At 41.8% G+C, this 14,593-nt stretch overlaps 1 protein-coding gene across 1 annotated transcript in view; it reads right to left on the bottom strand.

Moving 5' to 3' along the window:
* Positions 1–2,098: 2,098 nt before the first annotated feature.
* The window catches only part of LOC108934966 (serine/threonine-protein kinase Nek7-like), a 49,078-nt gene continuing 36,583 nt past the window's right edge, over positions 2,099–14,593 (bottom strand). The window contains exons 9-10 of the mRNA XM_018753210.2: positions 4,444–4,557; positions 2,099–2,858 (exon numbers count right to left, since the gene is read on the bottom strand). Of these exons, the coding sequence (XP_018608726.1) occupies positions 2,742–2,858; positions 4,444–4,557 (231 nt within the window). The 3' untranslated portion in view covers positions 2,099–2,741. The remainder of the gene's footprint in view (positions 2,859–4,443; positions 4,558–14,593) is intronic.

Raw genomic sequence — 14,593 nt, 5'->3', positions numbered from 1 at the left:
GTGTGCAAAAGAAGTCGTCTTGGAACAGTCACCGGTAAAAGAGAGTCAGGAGTCAATTACAAGTTTTGCCCTGCAGAAACAGTATGAACTATTGGTGGCACTTGGTTAGACTTTTATATACGTGTGAGTAAAATGCCATTTAAGTAAAGAAACAAGTATAACACAGTTACATGGCAGAGTTTCAGCAAAACACGTACAAATGTTATCTGGAGAATTGGCGACACAACAACACATGCAGGACTACTCTAAACTCCCACATTATACTGAAAGACACATTTATGGACCAAAAGGAGGTAATTCAGTAACATAAGAATATACCGTGTTTGAAGGAGAATTTTCATTTAGGTGAATGGAAAAATACAAGAACATTCAGAAACAAATGACCAAATGAATTTCGTCATTTAATGTTTTTATTTAGTTATGCATCACATCATACATCACAAGTTGTCCTGAAATATTACATTTGACTATATATGTAGTAAGGGTGTGGTGTGTGTGTGTGTCAGTGTGTATATACTACGCGTATACACATACATTGGCTGGAGCTGCTTGTTCCAAGCGGGGTCGCGGCGAGCCGGAGCCTATCCCGGCAACGCAGAGCAGGAGGGGGAGTGGACGCACCCAGGACGGGACACTAGTCCATCATAAGGCACCCCAAGCAGGGCTCAAACCCCAGACCTGCCAGAGAGCAGGACCTGGCCAAACCCGCTGCAGCACCATGTCCCCCCCCCCGTAGTGTATATATAGTTCACTTTATTCCCATTTATGATATTAACATGCATAATAAATAATGCACTTAGGAAGTCAGTGCTGAAATTAAAAACTTTGTGCTGATTTTCAGTCTGGTGTTTAAAGCTGTTTGTTCTGTCTTCATTTTGCACTCTTTGGTCTGGAGTTACTAATCAAACATTCGCAATTTGTCAGAAGTCTGATAACATTTTACAACTAGGTGCTATGAAACAGTGATTTTTAAAAGAGACTTTACACTGGTGTTACGTTGTTTTAAACTAAGTTTAAAATGACTGGAATACAATGCTAGTGTAACATGAAAACAAGTTAAAGGGAAACACTAGAAATGAATACATTCCTTCTCATACCTTTCAGCACCCATTCTCATATTTTTAATTAAAATAAATATTATGGAAAATATGGTATACTTATACATTAAATCCTTAGTTGCATCTAAGGGATAATTTAGCTTTGATCTAATTACTGAAATAAAATTACTGTGACATCCTTCAGACAGGCAAACCTGTAACAGATCATCATTTCTGCACCCCAAAACTAATTAAACTGTTTAAATGTGTTACTTTTTTGTTACCTGTGCATGTCATCAGTTTCACTGAGAGTCACACTAATTGTATTATAAAAAGTGATGGGAATAAAGTGACACATACTTGAATCTGACAGGGCCGAACACTATGTAAGCTGTAGAAAGGTGGTACACTACGCTCTTAGTCTGTTACAGTTACCTGTGTAAGATGAGTCGGCTAACCAAGAAGAACTACTTTAAAACACTATCAGTAGCAAAGCGTTGTCAGTGCTTTTGGAAGAGCTATAAGAGAATGAAACTGAAACCAATAAAAGAACTAAAAAAAATACTCAAACAAGCAACAATAAATATGAATTGGAGTTAAGATTCCATTGATTTATATCAACCAATATTATCATGAAATACACTAACTGAATTATCATAAAACAAATAATTAATAAAAAGACATCAAAAAAGACTTGTAAAAATTATTTGAGAAACAACCGAACAGTGATTTCAAATCAATATCAACACTGTGGCTCAAGACCAAATGTTGAAAAACACATAACTGTTAATTTATTATTACCATAGCAACATAAAAGCTTAAATACTATTCATTTTTGTGATTGTGCCATTTTCCATACCCTGTTCACTGGTTTAAATATAACACAGTTTTCAAACAAATTCAGAAAAATGTCCATCTTCTTGAATGTGAAGAGAAAAAAACAGATTCCTACTTGTATTAAAACAAATAGAATGTAAACCCATGTAAACTCTGGACCACTGCTGAGAAGAGCACTCTGTAAAAACAAATTTAAATGACTGGATTCATCCCTTAACATTTTCTGAAATATGGCTTGTGCAGAAAGACTTGACTAAAAACTGATTTTTTTTGGTAATTTATATTCATAGCCTACTATGTGTAGAGCTGGCAACATTTACAGTTGAGCACTTCTGCAGAGACCCAACCAGTGCTGAGCCACAATGTCCTGGAAGACCAGATGGTTTTTCAGCACTCAACAGATTGATCAATATTTAAGAAATTCACTGATTAAATGAAGGGTGAACAGCTATTTTTACCTGTAAAAGGCAGGGTAGGTTGTTCTTCTTCAGAGATTAATTGATTATTTAAACAGTGTGACACTATGAAAACCCTGGTCTACATGATTAACTTGTTTCCACCTTAGCATGTGGTGACACGATGCAAATGAAAAATAAATCTCTAAAATTAATTTTAATTCTCAGTGTTACACAGAAGATTAGACATCCTTACGTAGATCAGGATGTACAGTACGGGAAATGATAGACAATGACATTCACACACAATGGATTGCTTTGGTTCATAACAAGAGCCCAGAAGTAATATGTAAAAAAAAAAAAAAAAAACTATTCAAATTATACTGAATTTCTCAGTTACGCTGTTAAACTACTTGGTTGATCTTGTGTTGCGAAAGCAGATCTTGAATATAGGAGGAGAAAATATACACTTTTACTGTGAACCACCGAGCATGAGGGCCTTCATCTGTTTGGCGACGTTGTACACGTAGGTGATATCAGGCCTCTTCTCAGGGTCCGAGTTGATGCACATATCTACTAACTTTCTGAGCTGCGAGGGGAAACAGAAGAGCAACGTTAGGAAAGCATGGCACTTCACCAGGCACCACAAAGAACATCCATACTTTGCATTAAGAACAAAGAATCATAAATAATGTTCTCCCTAAATTGTTTTCATGATGCAGGATGTTAGGAAATGTCCCGTTGAGCCTGCAGCTTATCCAATTACACACAAAGGCATTATCTAGAGAGACTTGTGTTATTCAGTGCTTATTTCTTGGCAACCAGTGCAATACCTAGGTAACTTGGCAACCTAATATTCTAGTAATCGCCCAAAAGACAAGAGAAGCACCCCCACCCTCCACCGGTGCTGCCACATTCACACTTTAATGGAGCAAGGACAGCGAGCGCCGCAACCCTTCAAGCGGGGCTGACTTCAACCCGCTGACTTCACCCACCCTGCGCACTGCATCACCATGGCAACCACCTGCACGGGATCCCCTCATCAGCCCGCATCCGAGATGCAAACACCAGCCGTCTTGCAGAATTAGTCAAGGAGAATAAAAGATGAAGATGCAGATTTGTGAAATATTCATGTGTTCGTGGATAGAGGAGATGTGGTGGTGGTCTAGGGTTGGGGGGGTGGTAAATGACACAACAAAGAACAGCGCCTGACATTATTGGCCATCCTTCTAAATCACTGTTTACAGCATGGTGCAGGCCTCTCAGAATGTATAGAAACACATACAGAGCAAAAGAAATCCCTCAGAAGCAAAATCCAAGCCAGCTATTCCAAACTGAAACTCCAGATTTTCCATCATTTGCTAAAACGTTTCAACGTAAGTAATGAGATCATGATGAATTACAAGGGGACATCATTTGACTTTCACCAGAAATGTGTAATTTTGCCTTTTTAACTAAGATTTTTCACACGAAAGAACTCCACATGGGATTGAGATTGTGCTTGCTGGATTTGTAGGCAAATCGCACTCCCAAGGGAAGGAGGAGCTGGTAGCGCAGTGATCATGACTGCTGCCTTTGGACCCAAAGGTTGTGGGTTTTGTGCTCCACCTCCAGCTGTAGTATCCTTGTGCAAGAAACTTACCCTAAATTGCTCCAGTAAAACCCAGCTTTATAAATGTGTAAATAATTGTAAGTACTTTAAGTTGCTTTGGAGAAAAGCATGAGCCGAAAGAGCAAATGTAAGACAACATCCAGGACGAGTGCATGTCTCAGAAGCATATAGATGAATCACTTACGACGTGGACTTAGCAAACAGCTAGGCTCGTGTGGCAGCTCGGACACTAGAACTATTCCGATTTACGTGCACAAAGGATGTGGGTTTGCACAACTGTGGAAATCCCAAAGACACCAAAGACTGCAAAAAACAAGTAAGCACTTCGTCATGAGAAGGAAAGACCTTATGTGGTCTGCTTTAGTCTGAGATACACAGGGAAAACTAGGTGCCTGCTTCAGAGAATACCAGCTCCACTGCTTAAAAAAAGCCCTTAGTCACATATTCTTGCAGAAAGGGTCCCAGTGATGAACAACATGAGTGTATCAACGTGGTAGCGCTGATGTTCTGGGGTGATTTCAAATAAAGAGACAGCCCACTGCAACAGAGAGGAAGGCCATACCTCTTCTGAGTAATGGTGTGCGGGCAGCGGTGGGTAGTCGCACTGCTCTATTTTCTTACACAGTGAGTACAGATTCATCTTGTCTCCATAGAAGGGACTCTGGAGGGCTGCCATCTGAAAAGAGGAAAGAGTAAAAAAACTCCACAGTCAAGTAAAACTACAGCTGACGCAACAATATTACACCTGCATTACACAACCTGTGCACACTGACCAAAACACCACCAACGTACAGTCAATGAAATGGATCTGCACCTTAAAAATCCATAAAAACAAGGTTTTGTTTATTCGGGTCATATTTGGGTTACTTGGAACACGAACATGGACTGAAACTCTGCCCTGCTCCTCACTTTTCTCAACCTACCACCACAGCAGTGACCAAACTTGAATAAAAACTAATTTAAATATACCATACTGCTAGCTACTTGTTATCACACCAAAATGACTCAGCCTGGGATTTTTGTTTTCCCCTCCTCAGTTGCCAGATGGCTTGTGTCAGTGTAATTCATCGGCTACCGCACCTTAGCTTTGCTTCCTCCCTATCAGCTATGCTGTGCTTGTCTGTAAAAGGCAATATTTTAAATATGTATTGAATTGTTAAAGACTGTATTTCAGTTGACAATTTACAATTTGAAATTGTATTTCTATGTTGAATTGACAGTGGTAGACTTTCATTGTGGAGTGTCATTAGCTGGTTACTTTGCAACCTTGTAAGCACTGTTTTGGCTCGAATCACCAACCCCTTTAAGCTGCCATGGAAAAAAAACTGCCGCGATAATAAGTAAGTAAAAAAAGATAAATACAACTGAAATTGTAATGCATGCCGAGGATAAGTGTTATGCCTGGTCATTAAAGTCAAGACTTAAGCTGGCTTTAATACACTGACAGACCATCGCTGTTTATGATGTGGTATTTCACTTTCCACCGAATCATTATTACCTTTATTTTGTTCAAAAGATTGAAGTAGCTTTGCAGCATTTTAGTAGCTGGAATCACATCAGAATCCAATCTCCATAGGAAACTACTCATTTAAGAGACTACTGGGCAAAGTCACAATAAAAATTACCTTGTGGTATAAAATTATGTAAACATTGCAAGCCCTTTGGAGCAAGGCATCAGCCTTTGAACAAATGTAAAACCTAAGTCTCTTTAATTTGGCTTTTTTCAGTTTAGTGTGTATATAGAGCTGCTTGAAAGTATGCGAACCCCTTGTGTCCCTTAGTTTCACCGCAAAACCGTTATTTAATCAGAACCAGTCTGTGTGTGATGACCAATTCTGTATGCTGGTTTAGAGAAAATCATGTGTGTATTAGAAAAACAGAAGTAGTGTAGGTGCAAAAATAAGTGCACCCCAAGCTGCACTGTTAACCCGAGTAGATAAAAAGAATGAGGTGTAAAAACAGAGTAAAATAAAGAGCCTCTATTAATGCTGCCCAGCTGTTAATCATGACTGTTCATTATAATAAAGGTAACCTAATGAAAAACAACTAAGGAACTGATGAAATGACATGTCACTTGACATGTAAGACAAGTTTTAATTGACAAGAAATGATTTCTTATATTTCTGTACGTCTTTAGTGAATGCCCAGTGCGTGTAACACTTTTCTTTACTTGCTTGGCTATTTTAAGCGCAGACCACGGTAAGTTTTCGTTCAGACAACATGTCTTCGGGAAGTCTGAGACCAGCTTCCCCAAAGCAATTCGGCGGTTCTGCTTCTGCTTCAGTTCTGCATCGTCTGCTCCGCTCCAGATGTTCTCCTCTCCCATACACAGCTTCTGCAATTTGTCAGTCTTTAATCAAGCAGAAGAGACTCTGTTGGCACAGCCATCAGTCAGAAGTGGTGGATTACACGGAGACACACTCACCTGATGCTGGTCATTTCCAGCAATCTCGCACAGTCCCCCCCAACACACACACACACACACACACACACACACACACACACACAAAAGCGGTGACTGGACAAGAACAAGTGAACATCGTCTTGGGTGGGTTCAAGCTCTTCAGTATGGATCAATTAAAGTGATTCTTACACTGAAAACGAGGTCAAGTAACACCTTTTTCAGGAGTTTAAAAAGTTTTGCCCTCAGTTCAAAATTCCACTCATGCTGTAGAGTATCTCTGATCGATGTATTTATCCTGAATTGATACAGCAAGTATACCCTGCTGTATAAATTGATAAAAAAAAAATATATATATATATAAAGCTAATAATTTACAACTGTAAATCACCTTGGTCAAAGTTGCCAGATAAATAATGCTTAATATAATTGAAAAATAATCATTTCAAAGCTAGTATACTTTCACAATACAAGCTCCATAACCTAACCACAAGCCTGCACTGAACAAGCAGTTATCAGTAAAGCATGGACACCTGGATATTTCCGGAATACTTCATTTACGCCCCTAAACAGTAAACTATAAAGCAGCACATCTTAGGACACTTGAAATACACACACACACACACACACACATTTTCTGAACCGCTTGTCCCAAACGGGGTCGCGGAGAGCCGGAGCCTAACCCGGCAACACAGGGCGTAAGGCTGGAGGGGGAGGGGACACACCCAGGACGGGACGCCAGTCCATCGCAAGGCACCCCAAGCAGGACTTGAACCCCAGACCCACTGGAGAGCGGGACCTGGTCCAACCCACTGCGCCACCGCGCCCCCCAACCACTTGAAATACATTCAAGTTATTCAATACACATACATAAAATTCCCAATACATTTTCAAATAATTTTGAAAACACACTTGCAACACAGTGCTGCTTCTATATTGTTTCATTCTGAACTGGCCCATTTCCATGTTATTAGAGTGTACTTGCATACCTTGTTTTTTTTTTTCCTTTTTTTCCCCCCCCTTTTTCTTCTTAAGGGATCATGCTGCAATAATTTAAATTTACAAAGATTCCATGAACAACTGACAGCCCGTTACAAACCGGCCCAGCGCAGCAGCCTTGACTGTTTGCATGGCACGCAGAAAAAGAGCTCTATGTCAATGTGAAGAATTTAGGGGGAAATAACAGTTTTAATTGCAGCTAACAATGCGCTTCATTGGGACAGCAGGAAACGCAAAATCCAATTAGCTTTCTGCATCTTGCCTTGGGCGCTCATTACCACTTTGCCGTCTCGTGCTGGTGGTACAAAAAGGAAACAGCGAGACGCGGTAATGGATGCCACCCGTCTGGGGAGAGCGGAAAAGCAAACCTTTCAAGTGCTCAGGAAAGCCATGGCGACGCATCCGCCGTGGATCGCTGCAGCCGGCGAGGCGCCGGAAACCCTGAGCAGGGGTTCTCATTAGGTATGCCATTTTGGCATGCTGACTGTTAAAGAGACGACAGGATGCCAAGTGCGAAGCGAAGGCGATCTGTCGCCACGCGGTCCTGCCTGGGGTTCGACCCTTGAAAACTGTAGACGTACGAGCCTTCTGATGCCTAGGTAGATCAACAGGGATGGCAAACACCCTAAAACCCATTACAACAGAGAACACAAATGAGCGTGGCCTTTGGGGAACTAGGGTCAAAAATACACCGCTACGTGCAGTATATTTAATAGTCACCGCGCCGCTGTCACAAATTCCAAAACAAAGTCACCTCAATAGGCGTCTGCATCTGAACTATGTGTAAATCCGTATGTAAATTCTGTTTAACACAACAATAAAAAAAAAAAATAAATAAAAATCCTCTGAAGGTACACCGTTATATCTCTCTGTTTTCAGTGTAATCTGGAAATGCATGTTTAATAAACTGCAAAAGGAGTGCGCTATGGTTTTTCCACTGGGCTACGAAAATGTTGGATAAATAGTTAGCTGTGAAAACATGCAGTGTTTCAGTAGACCTTTCCCCCCCAAAATCTCACTTTTGGCACACTGCTCTTTGGCAAGTGAAGTGTAGTGTTCACAAGAATCTGCATGTGTGTTACTGAAACGCGCTGCGACGGGTTCCTCGCGTCTTCATCGAGCAAGGCGGGAAAAATGAGAGCTACTCTTTGGGGAAGGTGATTATTCTTTTCCGGAATAGTTCGCTCTCAAATTCACACAGTTATGAACCGGAGCAAAAGCAGACCACAGATTACACCGATTGTGGAATAAATTCGCTTGTTTCGCTGTTGAGAATAGACAAATGGGCTACGTAGTGTCCCACTCGTTTTTGTGTACCGAAGAGTTATATTTGCGTATCTCGAGCCACCTATACGTAAGGGCTTTAAATGGACATAAAATTTGAAATGTTAAACGGCAACGGTTAATACGGTTTTTGAATAGACGCATGTTGCAATTACACACAAATAAATCACCCGTTTTGAATTATAACTATGTATCAATGCCGATCAAAAGCGAAGAGCATTAAATAAGTCTGTTAAAAAAGCTAACAGTCAGAGAACCTTTAACGTGACTGGACTGTCCACCAGAGCTGGTGCACACAGACACACCAGGATGGAGAGCCACGGCTGCTCCTTCACCAAAGGCCAGAAATCAACAACCCAGTGTTTGGGGTACCATCCGGCGGCACTTGTGATCAGTCCACTGGCTCCTGTCCCCTGCACCCTTTTGGCTCCTATTACATGTCGATGAGGGTACGAGGGCGTGGCGAGTGTGAAATGTAGTGGTCCGTATCCCCGGCTACTTGGCGAGCTGGCACTGCTGCAGCTGTGTGTGGAGGGTTGGCTCCAGCGCTACCGACACTATATCATTTAAAGGACAAAGTAGCACGACGAGAGAATAAAATGTACTGCAGAGTCCATCAAGAACCTTACTTATTAAAAATTATCTATGCATCTTCTACAGTATATGAGACACTGTATAGAGATGACTAGGATATCACAGAATGTTTCTGACATTCTCATTATATTTAAAAACCTGTCATATTAATGCCAAAATGTTAGGGTGAATAAATTTAGGCAACGCAGGCATACAGTATACAGTGCAGATGTGCCTAAAGAATGTATATATGACCCAGTGCAATTTATTTAGTGATTTATTCATTTAACTGACAATCATCTCCGAAGTGACCTACAATGTTTACCTGTTTATACAGCTGAGTAATTTTTACTGTATCAAATCAGGCTCAGCACTTTGATCAAGGGTATTACAGGAGGAGCAGGGATTTGAACCTGGGTCTTGGGAGTGCTGGGGGCAGATCTAACCAAGTTGCTGCCTGCGCCACCGATAATGAGTAAAATGTTTGCACAGGGTACGTACAGAACAGATGTAAGCGATCGTGACGAGCGCCGCAGACCGAATGCATGGTGTACAGAGAAATAAGAGTCAACTACAGTATATGCGCGTAAGGGGGAGCGGTGGCACAGAGGGTTTGGCTGGGTCCTGCTCTCTGGCGGGTCTGGGGCTCGAGTCCTAGTTGGGGTTCCTTGCGACAGACTGGTGTCCTGTCCTGGGTGTGTCCCCTCCCCATCCAGCCTCGCAGAAAGAGCAGTCACGCCGATTCAAGATGAGCCGAATACAAATAAACATAAAATTGTCAAGGGAGCAATACCGTACCCATCTTTTACATGGCATTTTCCCTTATGTTCCTTACATATAGTGTGACAGTAGCTGTATGTGACAACAGTCTGCGGCCATTACTTGTGGCACTGTCCAGGACAGACAGAGTGAAATGAAAATAAAAACTGCACAGTTGTGTGGCAAAATTACAGATACATTAAAAAAAAAAAAAAAGCACCGTTCCTGAAGAGAGATGGAGAAACTAATTTATAAGCTGCACCTCTGCAATTTTGTTTATGGAAACATCTGGCTACGTTCAGCGAATCTGTGTTCTTGCACATAATAATTATAGTATGAATTTATGCAGTCTTCTTGTGAAATGTAAATTTAGCGGCGGTGTGTGCAGGTGTGTGCGCTCGCAGGCGAGAAAACGCTCGGCGGCGCGCGCGGGGGGGGGGATACGGTGTCGGCTCGTGCGTTTTCAGCCGGGGAAGGCTGCACGGATCCTGCGAAGAGTTAAACAAGGACCGTCGTATTTTCATGCGTCTTCTGCTCTGACAGATGAAAAATGTCAACTGTCCTGTTTTTATTTTGGAGTTTTTGCACTATTCATCTGGTTCATTAGTGCCTGGCGCGGCTGCCCCTGACAGCTGCTCGACCGTCACTCCAGGCAGCAGAATTTTTCAGGCTAATTTGATCCTCGGTGCAGAGACAATGGGGAAATGATTGACTTGCTCTCTGACCTCCAGGGCCCTCTGCCGCCCCCTCATTAGCATTCTAGGGCCGTCCGCCGTGCGCGGGCCCTGCCGTCTGTCTGCCGGGGGTCGGCGGGGGCGCTTCCCCTATCCTCTCCGCCGCATGCCACCAACCTTCATCCTACAACCACGCGCCGACCAACCGCTGCTCCCTACAATGGGCCCTGCGTGTCCAAAACACGGAGCCCATGTACGTGTCCCACGAAAGAAACGGGAGGCGGCCGTCGAACTCATTAATATTGATTGGTTTTTGTCCCGCGCCCCGTGCGCCAATTAAAATTTTCTCGCCTTCCACTTTGATCCTGTTCTCAAGTGAGCCCAGGTTCTCCTGTCTCCAAATAATAAATTAATATACTAGCGCTGGGAAAGATGCTGGAGAACCGGGAATAAATGTTTAAAAAAGAAAAGTTATAGGAGGAAAATTTAAGCAGCTTAGAGATCGACAGGAATGCGCTTCGGCCGGTTTTGCAAAAAAGTGCATACACGTTTATTGAGTTTCGTGCATTGCTGGAACACCACTGGAACAGTTTAATTCTCAAGTCCTTCAACAAGAAAACACGTTTTTATCCTTATTTACTTTCACTGCATCGTTCCAAAAATGTACAACAAAGTGCGAGCTTCTCTTTTGAACACGATGTTTACGCACAGACGGATGTACCCCACTGTTTCGAGAGACACAATAACGGCATTAAGTGGAAAAACACAACAGCGACGAAATACCTTCCATTGAACTTGTTCTTTTCCTTTGTTTATATTGCATTTTACAAAAGGACAAAAAAAAAAAAAAAATGCAATAAACCCCATGGGTCATTCTCTTTCCCGGGGTTATAAAGGGAAATAATAACGTTAACACAGCTCGTTTCTCTGTCTGGCATCCGAGCCTAATGCCCTCTGCGTCCAGGACAGACCGTGGACCAGACACTGGACAAGTGGTTGCTGACAGCGAGTGAGGTAAACTGGAGCGGCAGTAATGTGCATGCTGGAGACACGAAACCTACAGCAGGTGAAGTGGTTAGGCGCTGTCATTTTGACCCTGCGGGTTTTAGGTACCAGAAAGGCTGCCGTCAGGATCTCCTCGAAGGGACGTCGCACAGCAGGACAGACGCAGAAACGGGGATGTATGGATTTGCCTACCGTTCGCCCTTTGACATGGGCTGCAGACCATGTGCCACGAGAGCAGCTAGCGAACCTCTCATCACACTTCCTGCCATCTGTTCATTCCTTACCAACTCCTTTTCTGAGACTGCAAAACAAACATTCAAACCTCAGTGATTTTTCGGTCCTTTGATTCAACTCACGGCAACCGTAAAAGCAGATTTTTTTTCACTTCTGTAAGCGCGTCCAACAAACTCGTTCACAGCTGACGTAACTGACAAACTCCTGGATCACATTTGTGAATAAAAATTAAATTAATTGCTCATTTGTTTTCTAACTGTTCTGAACATGCAGCGGCCGCCTACCATAGGACTACTGTATCAGGAGAGCGTCCTAGAGGACAGTCCATTACTACAAGTACTGCAAAACCCAGAAGAGAGAATAAAGAAGAGGGAATAGGTAAGACTGTCTGCCACACTAGCAATTAATTCAGTAGTGTAAAGCACCCAGCAGTTACATGGCGAAGGTGTAGTGAACCCCTACACAGGGAAGCGTGAAAGAACTGGTCACGTGACCGTATCCCATGGTGAACACTGTCATTTCCAGCTTCTGTCCACTTGTAATTAAGCACCTTGTTGGTAACACAGAGCTCAGGGAACCAGCTATGAAACCAAGCAACCCTGACCGTTAGAAAAGAAGAGACTGTGCGAATTCTTACCTACATGCTGGAAGAAAAAATATATGCGTGTTACATTTTTAATGTATCGGATCAGGACAAGCAGTTGTTGACAACGGATGGTTGGATCACGTGATAACGCAGACCGAACAACATTTATTGTGGTAATCACTAAAAAACAAGAAAAATACACATTTTCTTTCTATGTTTCAGGTACACTGATTTGTCACTATTAATATGCTGCTCAGATAATGTTTTTATCCAATTCTATAGGTGGATCTTGTTTGGGAATAAGAATGTTAAGAAAGCAACATTACTCTACTATTCTATAAATACTAGTAAGACCAACAAAAGAAAAAACAATATACACTTTTTAACAAAAAACAGCAGAAGGAAAAGAAGCAAATATTTCTCTATATACAGTAAATTTATGAAAAGTCACATTTGTTAGTAACCAGCCCAATTACTCACCTTTGGTTTTCAATGATACTGGGATTTTTTTTTTTCCCCTTCAAAAGATGAGACAGGATGGAAGTCAATAATGTAGATATGTGGTGTTGTGCAGCGGGGGTGTCTGTGGCTGCACACAGCCCACTGTTATCACATGCCAGATGACTGCAGGGTCACATTAAATAATTACGTTTAACCGAATGGCCTCCATCAAAAAGAATAGGAGATGCAAGAATGCAACACATAAGAGGTTGATGCTCACATGAGGCCTGTGATCCTGGCCAATCCCAAACATATGGAGTGAAATTACTGCATTCCAGTCTGGATATATGATATTGCATATTTTCTAAACCAAATTTCCAAAGCAAAATCAATAAAAGCTGAAGTCATGCAAATATACAGACGCACATAAAAAAAAATCTATATAAGACATGCATATAGGACATGTCCTCATCTGTTGTACTAAAGTAAAAAATACCTTAAAATAGATCATAATGATATATCCCTGTATTGACATAATTAGACAAACTGTACACAGTTTCCATTTGATGCATTTAATTACATTCAGATATTTAGATTCAGACTGACGATAAACCTACGAACAAACTTCACCTTTCTCCTTCACTTTCTGGAACGCTTTCAGACCATTTTGATTAAATACATCAGCGCGACATACAGATTCTTTTGTTTCTTCGGTTGTATTTTTCACTAACCGCAAATGATGTAATTGAACGTTGTACTTTCCCTGCAAAATTGCTGAATGTTCAAAATAATTATAGGAAAAAAATAGCACTGTAGCAGAGCTCCGTTTCTTCCCTTTCCAGATCAGAGTAGAAAACTTCCTGTAGAAGTTCATTTTTGTGGAAACAATCTCAACCCATTATGTGGAATGGAAAGGTACAGGTATGATTTCAGTTTAGGACAAGGTGTCCATTTCCTCTATATTCAAACCAGAAGCTCCTGTCAGCTTTCTTCCGGGGTAAGAAGGAAGAGCACCCCCTCCGTCCAGGTCAGCAGTGCATCGCTTGCTGAAGTCATTTACATTTATTCATTTAGCTGATGTTTTTACCAAAGCAATTTACAACATTAAGGTACTTACATTGCTCAAGAGTACTACCCCGGAGAAGTGGGAATCGAACCTGTGACCGTCAGGTCTAAAGACAGCAACTCTAACCAGTACGCTCCCAGCTGCTCCATCTGCCAGGCCCTTGGATCTAAACCATCCTCTGTTTGCACCAGGTCGGCACCATCCGCTCACCGGATTGAACCAGGCACACCGCTGGACTGGTGCATTATGGGATGCTAATTAACGCTAAGACCAACGGTCTGACGAGTGATGAACTTGATCGCTGTTTGCAGCCTGAGGCCATTTTTGAGATACAGTTATGAGTAAACCCCCCACCTCCCCCACCTCTTTATCCACCCCTCTGAAAGAAAAAGAAAATTACTCACAGATAACTGAAAGAAAAGACAGTACTGGACTAACAGTGTTTATGTGTGAATTATTGATCTCCAGCAGAACTGGAGAACAGTGTATGGTTAATACACTTTGATATAAATATCAGCCAAGCTGCCTTACCTAATAAACTGAACAATTTCAGTTCCACTACAAAAACACACAAACTACAATCCCTTCTAAATAGCAAGGAGGCCTTTCTATTCCCGTCCAAGCAAAACACACAGTTTGTAACTGCACTGAATTCCATTTACTTCTACGTTGCGCTGTACATTTTACAAA

The sequence above is a fragment of the Scleropages formosus genome, chromosome 3 (assembly GCF_900964775.1).
Source record: "Scleropages formosus chromosome 3, fSclFor1.1, whole genome shotgun sequence".
NCBI classification, from domain to species: domain Eukaryota; kingdom Metazoa; phylum Chordata; class Actinopteri; order Osteoglossiformes; family Osteoglossidae; genus Scleropages; species Scleropages formosus.
Note: the sequence above shows the minus strand (reverse complement) of the source record. Positions and strands in the feature narration are given on the sequence as shown.